This window comes from Peromyscus leucopus, chromosome 1 (assembly GCF_004664715.2).
Source record: "Peromyscus leucopus breed LL Stock chromosome 1, UCI_PerLeu_2.1, whole genome shotgun sequence".
NCBI classification, from domain to species: domain Eukaryota; kingdom Metazoa; phylum Chordata; class Mammalia; order Rodentia; family Cricetidae; genus Peromyscus; species Peromyscus leucopus.
The window spans coordinates 119,952,265-119,977,792 of NC_051063.1; the positions used below are offsets into that span (position 1 = coordinate 119,952,265).

General features: G+C 50.5%; 1 protein-coding gene across 2 annotated transcripts; it reads left to right on the forward strand.

Annotated features, from left to right (window-relative positions):
- Positions 1-1,078: 1,078 nt before the first annotated feature.
- Positions 1,079-24,361, forward strand: Fah (fumarylacetoacetate hydrolase). Of its 2 annotated transcripts, none has more exons than XM_028873840.2 (14): positions 1,079-1,372; positions 4,766-4,876; positions 5,810-5,931; positions 6,130-6,179; positions 7,767-7,857; positions 9,589-9,686; positions 9,793-9,845; positions 11,418-11,517; positions 12,130-12,260; positions 13,898-13,973; positions 15,987-16,033; positions 18,814-18,915; positions 19,534-19,651; positions 24,176-24,361. In XM_028873840.2, exons 1-14 carry the CDS (start codon positions 1,292-1,294, stop codon positions 24,253-24,255), a joined length of 1,260 nt encoding a protein of 419 aa, XP_028729673.1. In that variant the 5' UTR covers positions 1,079-1,291; the 3' UTR covers positions 24,256-24,361. The 2 variants fall into 2 exon arrangements, with proteins under 2 accessions (XP_028729673.1, XP_028729674.1); XM_028873841.2 differs by lacking the exon at positions 1,079-1,372 and adding an exon at positions 3,283-3,397.
- The last annotated feature ends 1,167 nt before the right edge of the window (positions 24,362-25,528 follow it).

Genomic DNA, 25,528 nt, shown 5'->3' on the forward strand with positions numbered 1-25,528 from the left:
ACAAAATAATTCAAATAATCCTTTGTATTTTTATCAGATTGCGTTCCTGAAGTATTTCCACCAACACAACCATAGCCTTAGGGGTACTCCCATAGACCTCATCTGAACTATCGTGCACGCCGAAGTTTCTAGGCAGTGATTAGGCATACTTCTAATATTTCTGGACTCAGAGTCCATAGTCTTTCCTCCCTCCCTCCCGTTTTACACACATGCACTCAGAAGCGGACTTCCCACTAGTATCGTACGGGTCGGGAGGAAGGGCTGGGGGGGGGGTGAGGTAGAACTATGAGAGGTTAAACACAAGCGCGTCACACTTTTCTGGATATTGGCTCCAACTCCACCCTTCCAGCAACAGCTCTGGAAGCCTCTCTGCGGATCCAGAGCAAGGCTGTGCAGGCAGAGGAGCTGGGGACAGGGCGTCTGCAGTATCCAGTGATGCCGGAGGAGCTGCAGGCAACCCTGGACAGAAGAAAGGGGTCACCAGGTGGATCCCCAAGTGCAAACTGGAGGTGGGTCCGGGAAATAGCAGGGCTCCTAGGGAGGCGGGGCCGCTCAGAAGAACCGTGAGGCCGGAAGATTATGGAAATGAAGCACCTACAGGGCGGGGCCTTGGGGGCTGGGGCGTTCTAGGTGAGAACGAATACCTGGACCCAGGTGTTGTACCGGGTAGGGGGTTGTATGGACATAGGGGCGGAACGGTCCCGGGTTCCGGGATGGAGAGGGGGCAGGACCAAGGCGGGGCGTGGACGAGGCGGAGTCCCAGGGGCGGGATGGGGCCGGGTGATTCCATGGTTCCGGTCATGTCTAGGGCGGATAAGGAGGATTGTCTTATGTGTCAGGATGGATGCAGTGGTCTCGGGTGCGGGAAGGTCGCAGGAGAGAGAAATGGGGTCGTCTCGGAGCGGGTGCCGGCCGGTTCCGGGGTGGAAGAGGGCCGAAGTGGAGGCGGGCCCGGAAAGAGGCGGGGCGGTCGAGGGGCATGGGAATGGGGTGGTCCCGGGGCGGGTGCTGGGTGGGAAAGAGGGTGAGCCTAGGGTAAGGGAGGCGCGAAGGGTGTTGGGTGGTCCCGGGGCGGGTGCTAAAAGGGTGCCTGTAGTGGGAAGGCGGTCCCGAGGGGGCGGGTAGGGGTGTTGCCAGGCGGTACGGTGTACTGGCCTGGGGCAACAGCAGTCCCACGGTTCGGGGCGGTCTCTGCATCTAAGAGTGCACCGCTAGACTGATTCTCGCCCTAAGCACAGTCTCGCTAGCCAACCCCTGCGGCTGAGGGCTTTCCTGCCTAGTGCTCGTCATCATGTCTTTTATTCCGGTGGCCGAGGACTCCGACTTCCCCATCCAAAACCTGCCCTATGGCGTTTTCTCCACTCAAAGCCACGTGAGCTTCGGCGCTTGGGCTGGGGCGCGGGGAGGTGGGAACTCCGGTCTGTTCCTCCGGAGCCTCTGTGGAAGGTGCCTGTGGCTCGAATGCGGCTCATGACCCACCATAGCTGTGCACGATGTTAAAATTCAGTCCCAGTCTGTGTGGTTGTGCGAGAACAAATGCAAAGCGAAATGGGAATTATCCTCCCTCGCCTGGACAGCAGGCCCGTGAGATTATTGTGACCCAGAAACGGACGCGTAGTCCTGAAGTCGGTTTCCTTCCAAGAAGCCGGGTGGTTGTTCACTTTATTGCTAGTCCTTGACTCTACAACCTGGAAAGTACGAGCTGACTCCCTTATTTTTGAGCAACTCCGAGGATGCAAGTACTTCCTGGCCTAGAAACTGTGCGCTCTAAGATACCAGGTTCTTTTACCTTTAGCCTAAATTTTTCTGCTCTAGTGTGAGCTGCTAGGCATTCCCTGAACTGATCACCAGTTCTGTGGGGCAAGAGAAATGAACTTTGACTTGTATGCATAGTCTGATTAGAAAGAAATCTTTAAAAACGGTTTTAGTGGAGTGGAGTTATCAGCGAATACATAAAGGGCTCCTTGGGTGGGAAAAGCATATCCTTCCAAAATGTTTGTGGTATATTCTGCTTGCTTTTTGCTTACACTGTTGATTCAGCTTTGTAAGCCATAGAGCCATGGAAACTGGTTGGACGTAACAGGAGTCAGAATATCTTCGCCAGGATTGGCAGGTAGCATAGGTAGAGTGCTTGGCTAGCAAGCACCAGCAGAAGGAAGGAAGGGGTTCCTGGTAGTTGGTCCCTTTCTCTACATCTGTTGCCCAGATGGCTGCCCTTTTGTCTCCTGCGTGTGCTGAATGCCTTGGAAAGAAGAGTCAACTGGTGGTTTCACAACCACCAAGCATGACTAGATGTTGCAAGGACACAAAGTTAATGTGTCGTGGTGTGTGGAGCCTTAACCTGTGCCAGCCAACCACCTTCTGGAAGCAGAATACTCCCTCTGGCCTCCTCTGGTACTTTGCCCTCAGGGGAGGAGCTCTCTCTCAGCCTTTTCTGGGAGCACCGATGAGTTAGGCAGATGTATCACATTTGTGCAGGCAAGTACATCGTCAGGACTTGCCTAGGTAGTAAGGGACTCTGACTTGTGCTCCCAGAGGAATCTGGAGCTATTGTTATGTGTGGCTAGAGGCTTTTTAGACATCATACTCTGCAGTGTCTTTGTTGTTGTTGTTGTTGTTGTTATCATCAATATTATTTTGATTTCTTGAGACAGGATTTCTCTGTGTAGCCCTGCCTGTTCTGAAACTAGATCTGCAAACCAGGCTAGCCTCAAACTCAGAGATCTGCCTGCCTCTGCTTACTGAGTGTGGGTTCAAAGGAGTGTGCCACCATGCCTAGCTTTTTTTTTTAATTAGTAATAAAAATTTAATTTTTAGTTTTAAAATTAATTTTTTTGAGAATTTCATATAGAAGTACTGCATCTAAATCATTCCTGCTCCTCCCACTCTTCCTTTCAACTTCTCCCTTCCCCCTCCCAAATTCATGATCTCTTCTTTATTATTGTTACATGTACATTCATATGTATATATATCCCACTGAATTCATTTAGCTTTGCTCATATGTACATGTATCCAGGAGTTTGTCCCTGGGGGCAACTATGGACCTCCTGTAGCTCTTCATCTAGGGGTGGGGCCATGTGGAATTTCCAATCAGTCCTGGCAGGCCCACTGGAGTCTTTGTGCTGGTCTTATTCAGGCAGCTACATTGTTGAGAGTTCCTAGGTGCATTTCCCTGGTCATGTCTAGGGAAATGATCTATCAACAGGTGTCCTGAGCCACTGGCTCTTACTGTCTCTCTGCTCCCTCTTGGATGATTTTTTTTTTTTTCCTGAGCCTTAGGAGTAGGGATTGCATTGCAGAAGTTGGGCACCCATGATGAATTCTTCTCTGCGTTTTGACCCCTTGTGGATCTCTGATGGTTTCTATCTATTGCAAAAAGAAGCTGCTTTGATGAGGGGTGAGAGTTACACTTATCTGTGGGTATAGGGATGCATATTTAGAACACACTTAGATTTTTATATTGGTTTCAGAAAATGGCAGTAGTAGGTTCTCCTCTTGGGTCTGTGACCTCTCCAGCCATGGGCCGTTGGCTAGGTTTACAGTAACAGGCATGGATCCCCTCCTATTGGGAAGGCCTTAAGTCTAATTAGACAGCTGTGGGTGACCCTCAGGATCTAAGTGCCATTATTACCGCTTTGTGAATATCTTGCTATTCCTGTGATTGTTGTGGTTCATAGGCCTCAGATCTGGGTAGGACTACCGATTACTCCTCCCCCTTAACAGGTGTTATAGTACCAAAGTGACTTAGTATAAACAAAGTATAGGCTTCGTTCACCTATGACTAGGCAGGTAACGCCTATGACTAGATCATAGAGGTGACTCAATGATAGAGGTTCCTTCTTGCCTTCAGCAAGGCGTAGGATGATCTCCCCAGGTTATACATCACCTGAGTGGACTGTCACTTGGACCCATGTAGCTCAGGTTTGTTTTCTTTGAAGCATAGTGGGGAGACCGAGGCCCATGGAGTTACAGAGCTGAAAACATATGAGTTCTCCAGTGAAGCTTCTCAGGGTTGTGTGGCCTTGGTCTATCCCTAACCCCTAGGGGCTGCCAAGCAGCCCCTGAAAAAAAGCAGGCACTGGAGAAAGGGCCAGCCAAGAATTCCACCTCTCAGCTCCCACGAATTTCCTAGAATGGCAGGACTGCTGGTTCAGGTGCCAAGGAAGCCTGGCTTAGGTCAGAGTTCCAGGAGGTGGAATCTTCCAACATGCTTAGTGTTGTGGGGCCAGAGACCAGCCTTGATAAAATATTTGGGTCACTGTATTCATCTGAACTCCTGCAGAGCTTTTATGGGGGCATAAAAGAAATTCATTCACGTGGTCGAGCACTGTGGCTTCTGCAGCACCCTGCAACCTGAGTTCTGCTGCATTCGGGCTACCCCAGAGCTGTCACTCCAAGTCACTACACGTGGAGCACCCACTGCTCTGCTTCATAGAATGGCCCTGAGCAAAGCCCTAGGCCCAATATAAAGAGGAATTCAGGTTCTTGGTAAGGTGGTGAGCCGCTCATCACTAGAGGCATGTAAGCAATGCTAGGAACTTTGCCTCCTCAGGCTCCCTGTTCTTCCTCTATTTTATGGAGGGTATTTGATTAATTTTCCATCAAGAGATCACAGCTTTGTTTTCTTTCTTGTCCTGGGTTCTGGTCCTCAGTCCTCTCTTTATGAGGGTTGTCCCAAAGGAACCCATTGGCCCCTACGTATTGGGTGGCTGTTGCAGTGAATGAGCTGGGCCTGTCAGAACTAACCGCATCATTCTCCTCCTAGCCAAAGCCGCGGATTGGTGTGGCCATCGGTGACCAAATCTTGGACCTCAGTGTCATTAAACACCTCTTCACTGGGCCTGTCCTCTCCAAACACCAGCATGTCTTTGATGAGGTAGGATATTATGTCATGGATTGTCTCCATTTCATCACCTACTGCAAATGAGATAGTGTTTTCTTAGTCACAGGTTATCCCTGGATAAGTGGGAGCTGTTCTGAGACATAATAGGTAACAGGAGGTATCCTTGACATCTTAGGGTGGTTTTTCAATAGAATGTGAGCTCCTGAGTTGAGAGGGTCTTTCCAAGTTGCCTCTGAGATGAGGATATTCTGTAACTCTGGTTCCTTTTTAGACTGGGCTATTCATGCTTTGGTCTTTCAAGGCCCAAGAAAACCGTGAGAAAAGGAGCCATGAGCCTTACAGTCCAGATTTGGGGTACAGCTTGAGGCAGTCATCTTGGCCTCCATGCTCATGGGGGATGGCTGCCCAGTCCTTCAAGGGTACAGTCCTGGAGCATCCAGCCTTGCTTGTGTCTATGTCAGATGGCTGCACTGTCATCTAGGCGTGCAGGAGTACCTGGGGGCAGTCAGCTCGGCTTCCATGCCTGTGGGGTTGGTGCAACTTTCCTCCCTTGTCACAGGCCAGCTCTTAGGATCTGCTTTTTCCTGACACACAGGCAGGGGTGCTTGTGGTATCTTCTGAGTACCTGTTTTGTACAGGAGCTTTACATACATCCTCTCTGTCAGTCCTCCTAGCCACCCTCCGGCACAGACTCAATATTGTCTCTAGATGAGTGGGACTTACGCAGTTTGTGGGTTGCTGCCCACATAATAGTTATGGAGCATTGATTGTGAGGTGCATATCCAGGAGGAGACAGGGCATCGAGAAGGTAACCAGCTTTCTCTAGCTTTATGCAGAGAAGACAAAAATGTAAACAAAGGCCCCGACTTGTGAATGCATAGAGAGAAGTCAGACTCTGACAGGAGGGAGGGCTGGCTGGAGGATTTTTCTCAGGCATAACCATCTCTGATCACGTTTTGGTCTTAGACAACTCTCAACAGCTTTATGGGCCTGGGCCAAGCGGCCTGGAAGGAGGCAAGAACAACCTTGCAGAACTTGCTGTCTGCCAGCCAAGCCAGGCTGAGAGATGACAAGGAGCTTCGGCAGTGGTGAGGAACACCTGAGGAGAGAGGGACGTGCCAGGGGCGATAAGGGCGGGGAAGTTGGCAGTGCCCTCATGCACTGCTGCTTGGCTGACTGGCCTGGTACAGTCAGGCCAACTTCACCCATTGCTGTTCTGGGTCGCATGTTGGTGGGAGGGCTCTGGGCCTGGAAGACTAGATGGAGCCCCTGGTTCTATGTTTCAGTGCGTTCACCTCCCAGGCTTCTGCCAAGATGCACCTTCCTGCTGCCATAGGTGAGTCCTGTTTCCCTGTTCTATCAACCTGAGTAGTTTAGTGGGCCTAGATGGCTGGGCAGAGGCATTGGACCCCCATATCTTGGTGGAAAGAAAGCCTCAGAGCGAGGGCGTTCGGATTGCCAGATGATCCCATCATGACCAAGCTCAGCACACAGTTGGCCTTGGCTCAGGTTGTCTCAAGCCTGCTCTCCTGAAGAAGTAGCAGCCTGTCTAAGTTTGTGACTAGCTACATGGCTCCCTGTACAGCAGTTCACTCCTTCTTCCCAGAAGGTTGTCAGGCAAGCACTCTGAGCTGTCTGGAAAGAGAGTTTTGAGGAAAGCCAGAGGCACCCCCTCCCCCGCAACCCCTGCAGGGCCCATGTATGCATTTGACCAGGCATCTGATTTGATTGAATCTGCAAGTTGCTGTCGATACAGCCTGATAGCCTGAAGCTGAGGATGGGCCCATCAGCCTGTGGTCAGGCATAGGCTGTATCCTTGTATGTCAGCCATGAGAGGGAGCCTCTGCTCATGCCTGGACACCTGTGATCTGAGAACTGTACAGTTCTGCCCTGGAAGGATGGGGTTTCCGGAACCAGTTTCTCCATTCGGCAGAGTCCTCCAGAGGTGCTAGTGCCCACAGCTAGGTGGAAGGCGGGCTTGAGGATGGGCTTGTCTCTTGCTTCCCATTAGGACTGTGCTCTACTTTTACGGCAAGCTAGTTGTCTTCTAGGGGTCCTTCATCCTTTCTAGTTAACTGATGCTGTGGCTTCTTGTTTTTACTGTCATGGACATGATTGTTTTTGTGGTAAATACATTCACTCTTACTTCTGTGCACAGGACAGAAGGTGGGAAGTAGTGATACAGTAAGTGAGGGTCTGTCCATCCCTTGAGCCCCTTGCCTAGCTGGCCTCTCCTCATCTTTCCACCTCCACTTCCAGTCCAAGCTGCTGGAGTTGGGGTACTCAGCTTTGCTTTGGGAATGGTGGTGGTATAAGGTTTAGGAAGATGAGTAAGCAAACTACCCTAAGTGGTTTTTCTAGGAGATCTTAGTAATCCATTGCATTTGAGAGAGAGGGGCACCTGGAGTTTGTGAACCTCCAAGTTCAGCTCATCACAATCCACAGGCACTGATATACAAGTTCAAATACAGAGATCAGATGCCTTGTTCTTGGTGCTGAGGGCCAGTCACATGAAATAGGGGCCAAGCTGGGACTGGCCCGAAGGGTGACAGTTTCTGCACACCTGGGACTGGAGCAGAGTGAAGCCCACTCCAAAGAAGCATTCTGTAGTGGGGCCTTAGACTTGCCAGGATTTAAGCCAGCAGAGCTGAGGAAGAAATGAGACTAGGGAGCAGGCATATAGTAGACAAAGGCATGTCAAGGCTCGCCCATGTGAGGGTCACAGCAGTTACATGTGCTACAAGTTGGGAGGGAGTGATTGGTAGCAGCCATTTCATACTTAAATCGCACTGCCTGGTTCAGAAAGTGTGGGCTTACTTTTTTATTTTCTGAAGGGGTCCTTAAAGAAGGGTGTGAGTCCTTTCACGTGGGACTGGCCTTCCTCCATCTAGGTCACTGGCTGTTTTGGGTCTTCCTTCTGCAGGAGACTACACAGACTTCTACTCCTCCCGGCAGCATGCCACTAATGTTGGCATCATGTTCAGGGGCAAGGAGAATGCGCTGATGCCCAACTGGTACGTCCTAGATCAGATGGTGAGATAAATTCAAAATCATCTCTCTCTCTCTCTCTCTCTCTCTCTCTCTCTCTCTCTCTCTCTCTCTCTCTCTCTCTCTCTCTGACTGTCTCTCTCTCTCTCTGGAAAAACTAGAAGTGATGATGTTCCAGCCTCTGGAAACAGCAGACCTAGCTTCTGATTCCCTCAGCATGACTTGAGGGGTGGGGGGCTGTCAAGGGCCTGTGGGCAGTTCCCTTCAACTCCCCTCTGGAGAACAGACAAGGGGATTCGATTCTCTGTGCTGCTTGATCTCTAGATTCTTTTTTCGGCAAACTGCCAATGTTCTAACCATGAGCATTCTGGAAAAAAAAAAATCAGCAATCTGAAATACTTCCAGTCTCAAGCGTTTTAGAGGAGGGAGGCTCATCCTATATTATCTTTATATTGGAGAACATGTGCATAAGGTAAACCAAAGGCAGCACTGAGGACCACCCTGAATCACACACCACAAGAGAAAGGCCTCTTGTTCCTACTCTGTGAAGGGAATGCAGGCCGAAGGCTGTGGCTCCCCAGTTTGCTTCAGATGAGGGTAAGGACCCATTCCCTCACCCAGCCTTGCCCCTCACTTCCTGATCCCTGATATTTGGCTAGACAAGTTCTGGCACCGTGGTGAGAGGCAGCTCCTTTGGGGCTAGACAAGCTGCTGGATCATTTTCCCGGCGGTCATGAGAGCAGACCGTTTCTGATGGATAAACAGCCAGGAGCCATGCAGGGCTGCATGCATTCTGTCGTATCTGCCCACCTTAAGCAGGAACCTGGAGACCGGGCCCAGCCTGCTGTGTCGTGCAAGTCTGACCCTGATTGTCCATTTTCCTGCCACCATGGACAGATGGACAGTCCCTGTGGCTATATCACTCTCACCGGCCTCTGTCATCACATGGTTATCTCCTCTTCTCCATGTCTTCCACCTTGTACAAAGACACTCTGGGCCATAGGGACTTTTAGATGATCCAGGGCTAGTAATTGTCATTCATACATCTTCCTGGAGGGTCCAGACAGATTTTTGTGGGGAGCTGCCACTCACTGCACTCCCGGCATAACCTCTTGCTTTATTCGGAACAGCACTGGTGTTTATCATGGGCTGTCTTCTCACCCACGCGTAGTTCTGTGTGTTCATCGGAGAGCACCCCTGGCCCCACCTTGCTTGGTAGTGTTTTGATATGTGGACGACTCCTTTATTTCCTCTCCCTATTCCTGTTGTACAAGCATCTTCTGGCAGTGTTCCCCAGCCTTGGATAGCTATTTGTTCTGAGCTTTGTGATTTATTCCTAGGGTTCCCTTGCCTTGGAGATGGACAGGGCCCACAAAGGAAGCAGCAGAACTCTGGGTTCTTTACTTTTCCTCCTCCTTCTCCTCACCTTCCTCACTGTGTAGCTAGCCCTAGCTGGCCTAGAACCTACTATGTACACCAGGCCAGCCTGAAACTTGTGGTACCCTTCCTGTCTCTGCCTCCCGAGTGCTGGGATTACAGGCACACCCTGCCCCCTTCTCTTCCTAGAGCTGGATCATTTCCCGCTGTATGACACCACATTTGGTGTCTCCATTCTCCTTTCTTAATTCATTTTGGACACTTGAGGACATGTGTTCACTTTTGAATAGTGAGTGTATACTGACTCTGTTTCTTTCTGCAGTTGAATTTACACCATGTAACAGCCATGGCACCCATCCCCTCTCACTCTCCTTTGTCAGGCTCCACTTACCTGTGGGATACCATGGCCGGGCTTCCTCCATCGTGGTATCTGGCACCCCAATCCGAAGACCCATGGGACAGATGAGACCTGATAACTGTAAGCGACTCCAGTCTCCAGGCCCTGCCAGTGCCCAGCTCTGCCCTTTTGCTATGAGCTCTGTAGTGTGGTGTTGATGGTTGCCTTTTATCTGTTGTCTCTCCAGCAAAGCCTCCTGTGTATGGTGCCTGCAGACTCCTGGACGTGGAGTTGGAAATGGTGAGTTATGTGTAGAGTTTCATTGAGGGGGATCCACAAAGGCCTGCAGCAGGAAAGCTGGGAAGCAGTTCATGCCTGTCCAGCCGCAAACAGCAGCCCCGTGGACCTGTCATCTGACCCCTGGGCACAGTTGGTGTTCTTCCTTCAGGTTCTGTGTTCGAGAATTCACCCACTTGCTAAGCTCCTTGGCAACCCAGATATTAACACAAGCCATTGCCACACAGAGACACAGAACATAGGAGTGTCTGGATGCACACACTGGTCCCTCGTTGAGGTCACACCAGGAGCCCTGTCTTCTTGTTTCAGGTCTCCTTCTGGAAACACTTGTTAGTTTTCTGGTGTGTCCCCCAACCCCATGTTTTCCACATTCTTATGTGCTTTGAGCTGCTTTTGTTATTTATCATGTCCCCCACGTGGAGAGTGCTTGTGGTCTCCTAACAGCAATAGGGCAGATGTCCCTTACAGAGACAGATGTTAGAAAAGCCTCCTTCCTACCCAAGTTGTAGCTATTGATGGAGACCTTGGTGTTGAGCCAGTGCTCTCTACCGGCTATCATTAACAAGAAGAGGTAAAATATGGTAAGATAAAATGACTTATTGTTCAGTTGGTAAGTGCTGTAGCCAGAGGCTGTGAAAACCCAGCTCTTTGCTTCTGACGGGAGTATTGTTTCACCTTGTCTGTTCACATTCACGGTGATTTTATGGAATGTCACATGAGTTAACAAGCCACACCCACCTCATTACACCTGTGGCCGGGCCTGTACCATTTCATAAACATGCTTATACCAAGGCTTCCCTTTTTTAAAAAAACATTTATTTATAATTTAAAATAATCTTTCCCAAATTTTTCTCTCCCTCCTCTCCTCCTAGTGAGGCTCTACATTTTATTGAAATTAAATAAATTAATAAAATTAAGCATGTTATTACGAGAGTGCTAAAGACTATCGTGCAGTTGTGAGAAATGAGGTGGTGAGCCCCTGCACTTGAAAATGGTGGGATCCTTCGTGCCTCGGTGACCCCAGGTCTTTTTGCTTTGTATCTTGATGCAAATTTTTGCATTGTTTAAACCTTGTCACAGAACAAATAAAAATGACCCTGGTTTCATGACTGTAACTGATTCTGTGCTTTGAAGGAGGTCCCCCCCCTCCCCATTTAGGTTCCCCTAGACATGACTGGGTGTTCTGTTGGTTAATGGCTGTTGCACAGATGCCATTCATTTGGAGACAGTTTGGGCTGTGAGCCACGGTGTCAGGTGCTCTGGCTCGGGCACATCTCATGCTTCTGTTCTTCACAACAGAGCTGTCAGATATTAGGTTATGGAGTATAGGGAACAAAGCAAGGAGCAGGATGTCCCGTGATGCCCTGAGGGTCAGGAAGAAACTGTCATGGGGCTGGTAGGAAAACAGGGCACACATGAGTGCCATTCTGGTCTCAGAGATCCAGTGATTAGTACCAGGTCCTCAGGCAGCCCTGGTTCCTGGTTGGACTTTGGAAATATTTTCCCTTTCTCTGTAACCCACAGTGACCCGGAGTGACGGGTCATCTTGATTCTAACCAACTTTCCCTATGACAGGCTTTCTTTGTAGGCCCTGGGAACACATTCGGAGAGCCAATCCCTATTTCCAAAGCCCACGAGCACATCTTCGGGATGGTCCTCATGAACGACTGGAGTGGTAAGGCCTGGTGGCCCAGCTTCCTCTGAGGTTCTGCTCTGAGGAGCACACAGGGCTTGGGGATGAGGCAGAAGGCCCAGGGACCACAAGAGTGATGCCTCTGACCTCTGACTCTGAGGATGTGGGCCAGTCACAGCCTCCCTCAGCTGCTTCCTCATAATCTGTGGAAGGATGGAGCCGACAGTACCTAAACCTTTGTTAAGCCCCACCTATCTCCACTCACCATTGCCAACGCCATCATCCCATTGTGCTGATGAAGAGCTGAGTGTGGAGGGATTTTAGCCAGTGACCGAGCTGAGCCTTAAAGTTCAGCAGCCTAGCCTCTGAGTGCCAGCTTTGCGCCCTGCTACCATGTGTAAAAGGAAGTGGGTTCACCCATCCCAGGAGAGCGCCCCCCCACCCCATTCAGGGATAGTCTTGTTACCCTGTGTTGTAGCCTGGCACAGTGCCTCCAAAGACCTCGGTCTTCACACTGAACACCCTTCTTTTCGTTCCCCGGGAGGTCTGCTTTGCCCTGTAGAGAGGTCCCTGCAGGTCAAGGGCAGGAAGCAGCTTGGTGTGAGCAGTGGCTGTAAGCCATCATGAGCCCTAAGCTCGTGCCTTCTCCCATAGCCCGAGACATCCAGCAGTGGGAGTACGTCCCCCTTGGGCCGTTCCTGGGGAAGAGCTTTGGAACCACCATCTCCCCGTGGGTGGTGCCCATGGATGCCCTCATGCCCTTTGTTGTGCCCAACCCGGAGCAGGTAAGCACCCCTCTGCTGAACGCCGTGCTCTCAGTTCCAGCTTCTGCCCTTTCCTGCTGCCCTTGGAGCAAATACAGAGACAAGGCAGTGCTTGGAGCATCGTCGTGGTGCAGTGGCCAGGCCGCCGTGGCTCCAGGGATGTCTCTCCCTCCAACACAGTTCAGAGGGGAAAATGTAATGTTGTAGCCTTCAGAGTTCTCTGAGTTCAGGGAACTGCCTGGCAAAACCCTGACTGCACCGGTGCCCCATTGCACAATTTTGGTTTGTGCAACAGCTCCCTCTGGAGTCTACTTTGTAGAATGCGTTTGGAATAGAGGGTATAAAAAAAGTGCATGTCTTTGCTACATTGTACCCACTCCCTTGCCCAGGCCTAGGCTGGTGGCCCTCGCTCTCACTCCCCAGCCTGTCCCACTATGCTCTGCCCCAACCCTTCACTACAGTCACCCTGCCCTTTTGGCCTTATAGCCAACACCTTGCAGGCCCTAGCTTGCATAGATGTTCTCTCAAACATGGGTCTGTCAATGACCTATCTGGTCCTCCTGTGTCTGTCTCTGGGTCCAGCTGTCCCCCAGAGGGTTCTGCTCGGGGCTCTCCACTTTTCCTCCCCACCCTCTCCCTGGCATCGTCTCAACAGCCTGTGTCCTGCCGCATTTCCCCCTCACTCGTCCATGTAACTCTATTCTTGAACAACCGTGGGGACTTTCCCTGCAAATGGGCCCTTCATAAAAGTTCCAGCAAGGCCTTCACTCCATCTCCTCGGCTCTTCCCTAGCTCTTCCCATCGTAGCACCCACCTCTCCCCTCCGCTGCTCTCCCTCCCCTTCGTCTGTCTTCCCCCACCCCCTCTCCGTTTCTGTCCTCACAGGACCTGTTGGGCCCCTGCCTTCAATGGCCCACATCTCCCCTCCTCATCCTTCCTCCAGGTCCACCTTCACAGAGCTGTCTGTGACCCCAGCTGCCTCTGTCCTTCCCAAGTGCCATCTGTGTACTGCTGTCACCACCCTTGTCCATTCCCAACTAATCGGTGTTTTTTTTTTCCTCTGAAGCAGCTTCGCGTTTAACCCTTCATGCACCAGGAAGGAACTGTATTCCCCCCCTAGCATCACTAGTCAGCACTGTTACCATCAGAAACACACGGCTGTTCAAATCACCCAGGGTGATCTTACGTCCTGCTATACGATTGTCTGTATTGTATTTTAGGGAAATGCTCTCTTTTGTACAGCATCTCTGCCTGGCCATCAGCTGCCTCCCCAGGTGTTCCAGCACCAAATAGGGCTGCCAGATTCACTGTTGCCAGGCACTCTGTCTTCCAGGCACTTGCCCTCTCTTTTGTCCCAGCCTTTCCTTACAGATGCTATGGACCATTTTGCCTCCCACGGTCCCCTTTCCAAACCTATCCTCCCCTGCAGTGTTGCTCCTTTGCCCGACCTGCTCATGCACCCCATCCTCAGCCGATTTTCTCAAATCTAGCACATGCAGCCTCCTGATTCTTACTGCCCAACCATGGACAGTGTGCAGGAACCGGGTCTCTGGAGAAAAAAACTCTGCTGCCACGTGGCACACTCTGTGCTGGAAAGCAGAGGCTGCTGGGAATGCAGCCCCCCTGACAGCCCCTCCCTGATGTGCTCTTTCCTCCAGGACCCCAAGCCCTTGCCGTATCTCTGCCACAAGCAGCCCTACACATTTGATATCAACCTGTCGGTTGCCTTGAAAGGTATGTGGCAGGGCGAGTGGTGTTGCCCACGCTCAGCAGGCAGGCATGGGCAGGTGCCATTGCCCCCAAGGGATCCTGAGCTTTTGCTGAGGGGCACTAGAGGCACCTGCTGCAGTCTGGAGCCTGTGTGGGGCTCTTGTAAAGAAAAAGAGAATGCAAGGGCCACCCTCCATTCTATGGGAACACTGGTTCTCTACTCTGTGTCTGCCTAGTGTCTGCTCACATTTGTCACTGCCAGCTACCTTACACTGCCCCCCCCCCGCACCCCAGATGTGTGGCACCATTTCATCAAGTGCCTGTTTGAAAGTCCGATCTCAGAGGCTCATGGGACCATGAGAAGCAGGGCTCAGCCCTGAGCAGCAGGTTAGACAGCGCAGAGATCCATGGGGATGGCCTGCCTCCATTGAACCTCTTCACAGACTGAGCTCTGAGGGGCTGGCTCTCCAGGCCAAGCTGTGGTGTGAGGGGCCTGCTGTGCAGGCCGTGGTGGAGGTCAGTCTCAGCTCTTCTCTTGTCCAGCTGTGGGGCTTGGGCAAGTAATCAAGTAATGTCCTAGTTTGTCATCTGTGAAACGGGGATTATACCTTTGATTTTATTGTGTGATGGTGATGGGGAAGGAAACCGATCCATACACCTGGATCTAGACCCAGAACAGAACCTGTAACTAGGAAGGGGCAGGTGTCATCTTCATGTTCAGGGTGGAAGAGAGCCTGCCCGAGAGACATATTCAGTTCCTCAAGGCCAAATTCTAGCTGGCTCCTTGTTCCTTCAATTTCTCTCCTTTTGTCTGTGATTACACACAGGCTGTGTTGTGTCCTTATGGTCAGTTCCTAGATTTCAGCCCTCATAAGTGGCAGGAGATTCAATTTCTTTCTTTTTTTTCTTTTTTAACAAATTATTTTATGTGAATTAGTGTGAAGGTGTCAGATCCCATGGAACTGGAGTTACAGACAGTTGTGAGCTGCCATGTGGGTGCTGGCAATTGAACCCAGGTCCTCTAAGAAGAGCAGCCAGTGCTCTTAACCGCTGAACCATCTCTCCAGCCCCAAGATTCAGTTTCTTAAGGATCAAATAGCAGGATGCTCCATCTAAGAAAGATCCAAAAGCCATGGTGGTACCCTCTGGAAAATTGCTGGTCCCATCCTTTCATGTTTCAAGTCAGGAAACTGAGGCTCAGAGAGGAAGGATTACCCTGAGTCGTGGGACTGACTAGGGTAAGGCTGGAACTAAGTGCTGGGGCTGTAAATTCCAAGCCAGTGCTTTCACTCGTAGATACACCCTTGCAGTGCCGTCCTAGCTTGCTCTTGTTCTGGGCATTTCCAGGATAGGGGTGAAATCACGGCATCCGGAGGTACAGAGCTCAGCTCAGTTTTGACGTTCCACGCTGACGTCAGAATGACAGGGTTGGAAAGCAGCCATGTGAGCACGCTGACCTCCTGTGGGGCTTCAGAGCAAGCTTCCTGTTGTAGAGGGGCAACAAGCACCAAGGGAAGGAAGGGCTGGGCTTTGAGGGTGGAAGCACTTTCTAGCGGTTCATACTATCAGAAGATGGCAGCCCTGGCTGGTCCCTTGCATGAAGTAGGTGCTTAGTAAGGACTGTTGGCATTAACGATGAAGTGTAGCAGGTAGATCAGCTCTCCAGAGAGTAGCAGGCTGTGCTTGATCAAGGTCATATGTAGGTTTCAGCCTATGTTGTCTTTGGTGGCCTGGTGGATATTAGGAGCACTGTAGGAAGAGGTACTCTGAAGTCAGGTCTAGACTCAGAGGCACGCATGCCTCTGTCAGTGGTGCTTCCTGTGGGTGTGGGAGAAGAAACCGAGAGCTTAGATGCACATCTTTGCCCATCCTGGACCAGATGGCCTCAGTAGACATCTCCACGCTCTGATACCCTCTAAGCATATTGTTCCACAGACTAAGTGAAATCCTAGCAGGCAAGTGGAAGCAATTGGAAAGGTTTCCTTTCTGATCGGTGGGACTAAATCTTCATGAGTATTACTTCTCAATTTCTAACAGGAGAAGGAATGAGCCAGGCGGCTACCATCTGCAGGTCCAACTTTAAGGTGAGTTTAGAGGCCAGTAGACTGCTTTGTGGGAGGGAAGAAAGGGACAGGAACAGGAGACTGGCATCCACCTAGGGATGAGAGGGCAGGTCAGCCGGAAAGCCTGGAGTCTCCATGACCCTGTCCCTTCCTAGACAAGCATGACATCCACCTGAAAGCCTGGAGTCTCCATGACCCTGTCCCTCCCTAGACATGCATGACATCCACCTGAAAGCCTGGAGTCTCCATGACCCTGTCCCTCCCTAGACAAGCATGACATCCACCTGAAAGCCTGGAGTCTCCATGACCCTGTCCCTCCCTAGACATGCGTGACATCACAGAGTCCTGTCAAGGAAGAGGCTGCTGCACAGATGTGGCCAGAGTTTTCTGGGAGTAATTCACATCTTGTAAGGGCCAGCCTCTGGATCCCATGTCCTCATGGGCTGGGTTGATGAAAGTGCTGTTGTGTACACATGTGGGGGCCTGAGGTTGACAGTGGGTGTCTTCCTTAGTCACTGTCTGCCTTATTTTTGAGACAAGGTCTCTCCCTGAACCTGGAGCTCACTGACTGGCTAGGCTGGCCGGCCAGCAATCTCAGGGATGCTCCTGTCTCCACCTCCTTAGTGCTGAGAGGACAGGTACACACCGCACCCGCACCCGGATTTTTATGAGGGCCATGGGGACTCAGTCAAACTTGGGCCCCCGTGCCTGTGCAGCAAGCTTTACTTACACCTTGGCAGCCCGGTTATGTCTTAATCACACCTTTTAAAAATATTTATTATTATTTTAAAAATTGTGTGTGCATGCATGCATGCATGTATGCACATGCATGTGCAAACACTTATGGAGTCCAGAAAAGAGTGATCCCTGGTGTTGGTGTTACAGGGGGTTGTGAGAACCCAACATGGGTGCTAAGAAAGCACCTCAGGCTCCCTGCTATAGAAGTATGTGTTCATAAGCACAGAGCCATCAAAAGGCAAAGGTTTTGCCGGATAGCGGTGGTGCATGCCTTTAATCCAAGCACTTGGGAGGCAGAGCCAGGTGGATCTCTGTGAGTTCAAGGCCAGCCTGGTCTACAGAGCAAGATCCAGGACAGGCACCAAAACTACACAGAGAAAGCCTGTCTCAAAAAGAGAAAAAAGCAGAGGTTTTTTGTTTTGTTTTGAAACATCAGCACACACATGTACAGATACAGAAATGCTAAAATCATAAGTGTAAATGCTCAGGAGTTTTCACAAAGCAAGCATCCCTGTGCATCCAGCACCCATGTCAGAAAGGGGAATTCCCAGCCCTCGTCAGCCTGCTGCCTCTTTACAGTTACGCCACCATTTTCCCAAGGCAGACCACATCTCCATGCTTCTCTTGCCATTCAGACTTTGTCTGTTTATCAGTTTTGTATCTTTTATGCTGGACTTCATTGTTGCAATGCTGGATTTGTGAGGTTCAGCCATGTTGTTCTTTGCAGTGGGAATTTGTTTGTCTTGTTGCTATAAAGGGTGCTGCTGTGCCAGCTCCACAATGGGTGATGGGCATTTGGTTGCTTCCATATTTTGGCCACCTTTGAATTACTGTCAGCATTCTAGTACACATCTCTTGGAGTACCCGTGTGCACATTTCTGTTGGGTATATATCCAGGAATAGAATTGCTGGGTCATGACAGACAGACAGACAGACAGACACACACACACACACACATACACACACTGGACACTCACACACACACACACACACACACACACACACACACACACACACACACACACCACAAAGCAAAATGCATAACTAGGAATAATTTTGAATAGCTTTCCAAGATGTTTCCAAGATGTTCCACCTCCATTAACCTCACCAAGAGAATCTCTCACAGGTGTGTCCACAGGTCAGCTGAATCTGGACAGCCCTTCACAGTGGCTTCTTTCCCACTTGGTTCTAGATTACATCAAGTTGGCAACTGAGATTAGCCATCACATGAACATTCCCACTACTGACATCTAAGAAATTCTGCTACTCCGTGTATGGACATGTAGTGTTTGCCTTTTCAGCTCAGCCATTTGGGGAATTGTGGCTTTAGTTGTATTTCCATGATGGCTAACACAACCGGGTACCTCTTCATATGTTCTTTGGCCACTTGAAGACTCTATGGATGGATGCATTTGTTTTGCATAACCTCCTTGTAGTTAAAAGAAATAGAGAGCTTGAGGAGGAACCAAGGGAAGAATCTACTTCTGAGGATCCACTACCTGCCAGTATGGCTGTAGAAGGGAGACCCAGGAAGCTGTGTCATTGTGGAGGCTTGGGCATGCATTGCCTCTGAGTGTTTCTGGCACAGAAGCCTTGACCTCACTCTGACATTCTGTTAAAATCATTTCAGCTCCAGGGCTGGTGGCAGTTCCAAGTCCTGGTCTGAGGAGTCAGTCAGGCCTTACTGCAGGAAGGACAGTCCACCAGGAACAGCTCTGGGAACTCCCAGGCCTCAGGTGCTCATGAACACATAGGCCTGGACAGACAGAAAGGGTTGAGAAGGCCCAGCTTTCAGACATCTTGGAAAAGGTGGTTGGGAGAGATGAGGTTCCAGAGGAAGTGAGGTTAGAGCTGGTGGGCGAGGTGGGTCAGAACCTTAGCAGGTGGACAGCAGGGCATCTGGAGAGGGACAAGAGGAAGGCAAAATCTCAACTGAAATGAGGCAGGCATAAATTATAAGTATGCATGGAGTGGGGAGGGCAGGGAGGGCATGGGACAAGCAGACTGCATCCTGCCCGGAGAGTGGGATGCCCATATGTGTCCTACTGTGTCCCTGCCCTCAGCATATGTACTGGACCATGCTGCAGCAGCTCACACACCACTCTGTTAATGGCTGCAATCTGAGACCTGGGGACCTCCTGGCTTCTGGAACCATCAGTGGATCGGTGAGTCAAACTACCCCCTGAGACACCAAACCAAAGTTAGTCAAATTGAGCAATGTCGGGGGTAAACCGTTTCCCTGCTAAGGGATATCTGTGTGAGATCCAGAGCTTGACTCTGTTTCCCCGGAAAGCAGCAGCCACTCTCTCTAACCCTCTGTTCCCTCCTAGAAGGAGGTGACCTCACAGCTGCAGGCTTCTCATCTACCCCTGAGCCACCACGAGCCTGGGGAGAGGGGTGCACAACTTTGGAAATGATGATGTGGTAAATAGGTTGGCTTCACTCGGTGAGATCTTGGCCATGTTGACTGGGAGGTAACAGCCTCTTGCCAGTGGTAGGGTGTTGGACATGACACTGTCTGGGGTTGTGAGCTGCAGTCTATAGAATGAGAAGACACACTGAAGCAGGCCCCTCGGGCACACTATAGGCACAGGACCCGGAATAGACATCGTGCTTACAGGAAAGATGAAGACACAGCCTGTTGAGCTACCAGGACATGTCTATAATGGCCTCAAAGGTTTTATGGGCCCCTGTGTCTCACTGTACTGTCCACACGAGAGCTGATATATCATATCACCAAGATATAAATACGTGTCGTCACCCCCCCCCCTTCTCTTCTAAAGGAACCTGGAAGCTTTGGCTCTATGCTGGAACTGTCCTGGAGGGGAACAAAGGCAATTGATCTAGGCCAGGGGCAGACCAGGACCTTCCTGCTGGATGGTGATGAAGTCATCATAGCAGGTATGGACCACCAAGCCCCACGGGCTGAGATAGATGGGTATCTATCTCCCTTTCACTTACGGGCATTTCTAGATTCTATGTTTGCATGGTATGCTTTGGGCTACAGCCTGGGCTATACCCTGGGGACTTCATGTGTTAGTGTCCACACAGGAAACATCATGAGAGTCCATTTTGCATCTCTTCCCCCAAACAATTATTCAGTAATGGTGGGGCCCTTGCTTTCTGGACTATGTCCCAATCCATGGGCAGGGGCTGATGTGGAACTGGGGTCAGGGAGGGCATGACTACAGTAGTGCCTGAAATTCTCAGCAGCTCCTTTCCAGGAGGTTGAAGACCTCACATCTTTGTTGCCATTTTGCCCTCCACATATTTATCAATAGCAAGGAAGGCACGATCACAATTAGAAGACCACTTCTTGGAGTCATAAACATTCCAGTGACCTCCCAGGGACTTACCAACAGTGTGACCGTTGATGTACTCAACATTCTGAGACTTGATTGGCCTCATCTTTACAATTTGATAACAGAGCTGGAGGATGATGCCAATAGCTTTGCTCTTGGAAGAAGTGCACTGGGCCCCCACTGAGTCCCCCAGAGGGCATCCTGGGACTCCAGAAATGAGGAGTAGCTCACGATAGAGTGGCTCACCCTGCAGTGTCGTCCGTACACTATTGTACAGGATACACAGTGAGGGTGGCATTTCATGGAGGCATTGCAGACGGTGAATAAGGAAGTCTGGTTTCCCCTCCAGGCAACTGATCTGTACCGTCCTAATTCTTTTCACCTTGGGGCATCTAAAGCATGGAGTATATATTACAGTTAAAGTACTTGAACCAGTGATGATGTGTATCCAGGTCTTCTTGTCCTCTGCTGTTTTACATAACTTTCTAGAGAGCCAAGCCCCTTGACCTTTCTTTGATGGGACCCTCTCTGAAGGGCATTCCTCCATGGGGCCTATAACCATCTCCTACATTCTCACCTGTTCGTCTCTCAGCCCACCTGCCACTCATTTCCTTTTGTGTATCCTCTGATCTCCCACACTTCCTTGATGCTGCCTTGGTACAAATAGTCTGTCCTGTGGACTGAAACTATTGTTGGTTACTTTATTACTCTTTTACTCTAGGGGCGGGGGTTTCCCACCATCCAGCTCCCAAATAAATACACAGAGGCTTATTCCTACTTATAAATGCCCGGCTTTAGCTTGACTTGTTTCTTGCCAGCTTTTCTTAACTTTGAATTATCCCGTCTACCTTTTGCCTCTGAGCTTTTTTCTTTTTTTACTTCTGTGTATCTTACTTTCACTCTTACTCCATGGCTGGCTGTGTGGCTGGGTGGCTGACCTCAGTATCCTCTTCTTCTTGTTCTCTTGCTCCTTCCTCCCAGATTTCTTCTATTTGTTCTCTCTGTCTACCAGCCCTGCCTATCCTTTCTCCTGCCTCACTATTGGCCATTCAGCTCTTTATTAGACCATCAGGTGTATTTGTTTGTTTGTTTGGTTGGTTGGTTTTTCAGGACAGGGTTTCACTGTGTGGCTTTGGAGCCTTTCCTGGAACTCACTTGGTAGCCCAGGCTGGCCTCGAACTCACAGAGATCCACCTGCCTCTGCCTCTCGAGTGCTGGGATTAAAGGTGTGCTCCACCACCGCCCGGCCCATTGGGTGTTTTATACAGGCAAAGTATCACAGCTTCACAGAGTTAAACAAATGCAACATAGACAAAAGTAACACTCCTTAAAATAATATTTTACAACAGGAATCTTGGACCCATTTCTTCATCCTAGTCTGCTGAATATCTCGTTAAGGTGTCCTTTCCTCTCTGTGCAGTTGACATGCTCTAGATATTCCCCAGCTGGAGCCCTCATGAAGCTTCTACAATAGACCTTTTAGTCAGTACTGCTCACAGGGTCCCCCTGCTTGCTCCACAATGCTTCTATTCTGCCCGAGAACCTCTCATGGTACCCATCTGCTGCCTCACACAATCTGTCATCACTTTGTGTGTGATTCTGTGTGACTCACCCGGCGTCCTTCTACTACAGACTCTCTGCTATCACAGCACCACTTTTCATAGATTCTGTGGACCCTCCATCTCAGCCTGGCACAGCCTGGTTCAGCCTTCCCTGCCACTAAAGTAGTCACCTTTGTCCTCTGGCGGGAGCTCACTTAGTGTCATTCAAGTCGGCAGCATGCCTGTCAGCTCCCATACCTAGCCAAGGGCTCCTCTTCATTTCCTGGATGTGATAAGAGCTCATGAGCTTGATGGTCTTCTCTTATAGTTCTGGAAGGCAGAAATCTGCCATGCAGGTGGAGAAGGGGCTGCACTCCTTCCAGGTGCCTGGGGGGAAGGCCTATTCTTGGTCTTCAGCTACGGCACCACCAGCAGAGCTCCAGTGCCCATTCCCATCAAGACACAGTCTTGTTCTGTCCTCAAACCTCCCTCCTTGTCTCATAGGACATGCTCGTGTTGGTTTTAGGACCCACCCAAAGAGCCTTCAAGGCTCTTTCCACAATCCCACCTGAAAGCCTTTACTCTGTGAGGTAGATTTGAGGTCCCAGTGTGGGAGCTGATGTCTTTGGAGTCCACAGCTCAATCTGAAGTGCATAGAGACAGGCTAGGCACACCATTGAGTGGACCGGACCAAGGAGAAAGGTTCAGGCAGAGCTCAGGACAACAGGCGACACCCCGGGGTTGACCACTACCCACTCTGCTCTCACTGATCTTAGTTCTGGTTAACTGTGCAGTGCCTCATGGTCTCTGTGCTTCACTGTCATGTATCCAACCAGTTGCGGAGGGAAAACACTGAGAAGAGTTGGGTCTTTCCTGAAGATATCCACTTCTCCTGTCATTCCTCCCTAAGCCATACAGTGTAACTCTTGACATGGCCTTTGTATTGTCTTAGACATTGTAAGCCACCCTTAGATGATTTGAGGTGTAGAGACCATGTGTGTAGGCCATATGCAAACTGCCCAGGGGCTTACCCTGGAGATGCCAAGGGCCGACTGTACTTATGAAATGTCTGCGGAGTCCCGCTGTGTTGGAGGTATATATCTACTTCTGTGATTTCTCTTTTTACTCACCCAAGCCTTTGGAAAATGTGTCATTGTCCCCGTTTTGCAAAGTAAGAAACCTAGGAGAGCATAAGGGAGGTGAATTAGGGCACACACAGACAGCAAGGTCAGGACACAGCTCCCGTGGTGAGCTGCTCTCTCCAAGGCTAGACCTCGGCATGTCAAGCAAGTCCTCCAACTGCTGTATGCCAGTTTTATGTATGGTATTGCTCCAGCGCCTGCCAGCCAACCCCAGGTTCTTGCTGTGGTCCTGTGGATTGAGTGAAAGCATTTTTTTTTCAAGTGCTGATGTGGAAAGAGAGGAGAGAGAGAAAGTGACATTGACTCTTTGATGTCAGTACGACAGAGCCTGACAGCTGCCTCTAACAATGCGGTCTTGGCTGGGCAGTTGTCAGGCCTGGAAAAAGGGGCCCTGGGGCTGAGGCAGGCAGCCCCATGGTGGTTTTGATGTTTGTACCACGGAGGGCAGGAGGAGTCCTTTCCTGTGTGGTTGTGGGAAGCAGGATCCACAGGCGCCCCGGTTTGTCCTGCCTTGGCACCAGGGCCTGTATACCGCCTTCCAGCTTCACATGCTCTGGTTCTCTTTGGTTTTCCTACTGGCTTCCTCTGACTTTCCTTTATCATGTCATTTTCTATCATGTCTTCTCATGCTTTCTCAATGAGGAGACAAGTCCCTATGTCGCTCCCTGATGACTGACTATGTGGTAGATTTTCATGTAGTTCATATGACACACTGTATAAGGTGCCCGTGGGTACCCAGACCTCACCCTTCATATACAGAGACCACAACTGAAATCCGAATCCTTGGGTCGAAGAGATGGGTACAAGCAGAGCCAGGATTTGGACCTGTGTGGCCCCTGCATGGAACCACATAGAAGAAGAAAGTAACCAAACACCCTCGGTTTGAGCAAGTGGCTTCAGGCATCAATCTCCAGCCTTTTCTTCTGTCCTCACTTGGCATTCTGCTTTGGACCTGTGAGGACCTGTTCCTGGAGACCGGCTAGGCACTTCTCTGCCCACTGCCCTTTAGCTCACCGTTAGTTGAGACTTCTGTCTTGGCATCTGAAACCTCGTGACACAAACCCATTTCCTATCCTGCAGTCCATGTGACAGTGGCGTCTCTCACACCTGCCTGTTTTTCTTCACCACACAGATCTGCTGCCCCATCTGGTCCAGGGAACCATGGGGCTTCTCAGTCGTGTGCTTGAGTTTTCTTCCACTGGCGGCTGGGATCTCATTTCTTCCTTCTCACGTTGAGTAGCAGGAGGCACAGCTCCAGGCAGGGGACCTGTCTCTAGGATGGGGCTGTGCAGTGAGTTAAATGAAAGGCAAAGCCCTGGGTCGGCTTCCGTCCCGAGTGATGCCCCCTTTGTCTTCATGCTGCCCCAGTCCACCCTCTGAAGCAGCTCACGCCCAGGAAGTCTGCAGCTCTGTGACTGATCCTGCCCTACTGTGTTTCAGGTCACTGCCAGGGGGACGGCTACCGTGTTGGTTTCGGCCAGTGTGCCGGGAAGGTGCTGCCTGCCCTCTCGCCAGCCTGAGGCTCCAGAAGCCACAGGCCACAGCCTGGCCTGCCGGGGACAATGCTGCAGCTGCCCTCCGTGCAGGAATGAATAAAGCCATTTTGCTTGTAGGAAGCGCCACAGAGTTCTCTGTCCTTGCTTTTGTCCAGTGAGTCAGTGTATGCTGCTCCCATGGAGACAGTCATTAATTAGTTCATCGCTTCCGGGTGTGAGGCTGAAGGCCCTGATGGGGTTCTCCATCAGACACCTCAGGCCTTCAGTACTCCCTGGGATGTGGGAAGAGGGTGGCCCCTGAAGTATTCTGCACCCCCCCCCAGAGAGATGCAACCAGTGTGTGTGTGTGTGTGTGTGTGTGTGTGTGTGTGTACATGCATGTGTGAGCCTGGAAACAATACACATGGGGTGGGGAAGTATTATAGAGACTTAAAGCGCCAAATCTAAGTGCTGGTTATCTGGCAAAACTCTCTCCTCCTGTGGCTATCACCACGGAACCAAGTCCTAGGTGCACACCTGAGCCAAGGCTAGGATGAGCAAGGGTCCTGGTGCTCACCTTTCTCCTTCATACCCACTGGAGCCCAGAAGCAGCACTGCCTGAGGTCCTCTGTTCTCACCCACTCTACGCAGGATCCTTGGCCCAGTTTCTGAGTGATCAAAGAGGGTGCCTGTGACTCTTCTTGGGCTAGATGAGTGGGAATTCAGGCACGCTAATGAGTAATGCCATTCAGTAGCCATTTATGAGCTTTGTAACTTTATGACCTTCCTGAGTCTTATGAGTTTCCTGGGCTCCCTGTTTTGTTTCCTGAGTCTCATAACCCTCACCCCTACCTTCCCTTTGGAGGAAATCGCTACACAACACTCCACCACTTCCTCCAGCCTTCCCCTCCCTCTTCTGAAATGTTCCTTGAGCCTTAGAGAGGATGATATAGATGCCTGCTTATTTTCTTCCACTTCTATCTTAGAATTGGGCCACTACATCACAGCAACAGTCACTGATTCTCCAGTTTGACCCCTCATGAAACCCCATAATAACTCCTGCCCACTGCAAAAAAAAAGAAGTTTCCCTGCATGATAGAAGCTGATCGGTGTAGTCATCTAAGGATATGTGCACGAATCTTTAGAAGATAATTTGATGGGCACATATTTCTGTTTAACAAACAACAGCAGTCACCTCCACAACTGCTGGGATTTGCCCTGGCTCACAGTTTCTAACATAGGCTCCCTCCTATTCCAAACACAGAATAGGCCTTAAATCTATTTAGAAGGTGGTTGGTTGCATTTATAACAGTCATTC

Coding starts and splice junctions, on each gene's coding strand:
- Fah (XM_028873840.2), top strand. CDS start 1,292: ATGTCTTTTATTCCGGTGGCCGAGGACTCCGACTTCCCCATCCAAAAC. Junction 6,180..7,766: donor GCACCTTCCTGCTGCCATAG/GTGAGTCCTGTT, acceptor TTCCTTCTGCAG/GAGACTACACAGACTTCTAC. Junction 9,846..11,417: donor TGGACGTGGAGTTGGAAATG/GTGAGTTATGTG, acceptor TCCCTATGACAG/GCTTTCTTTGTAGGCCCTGG.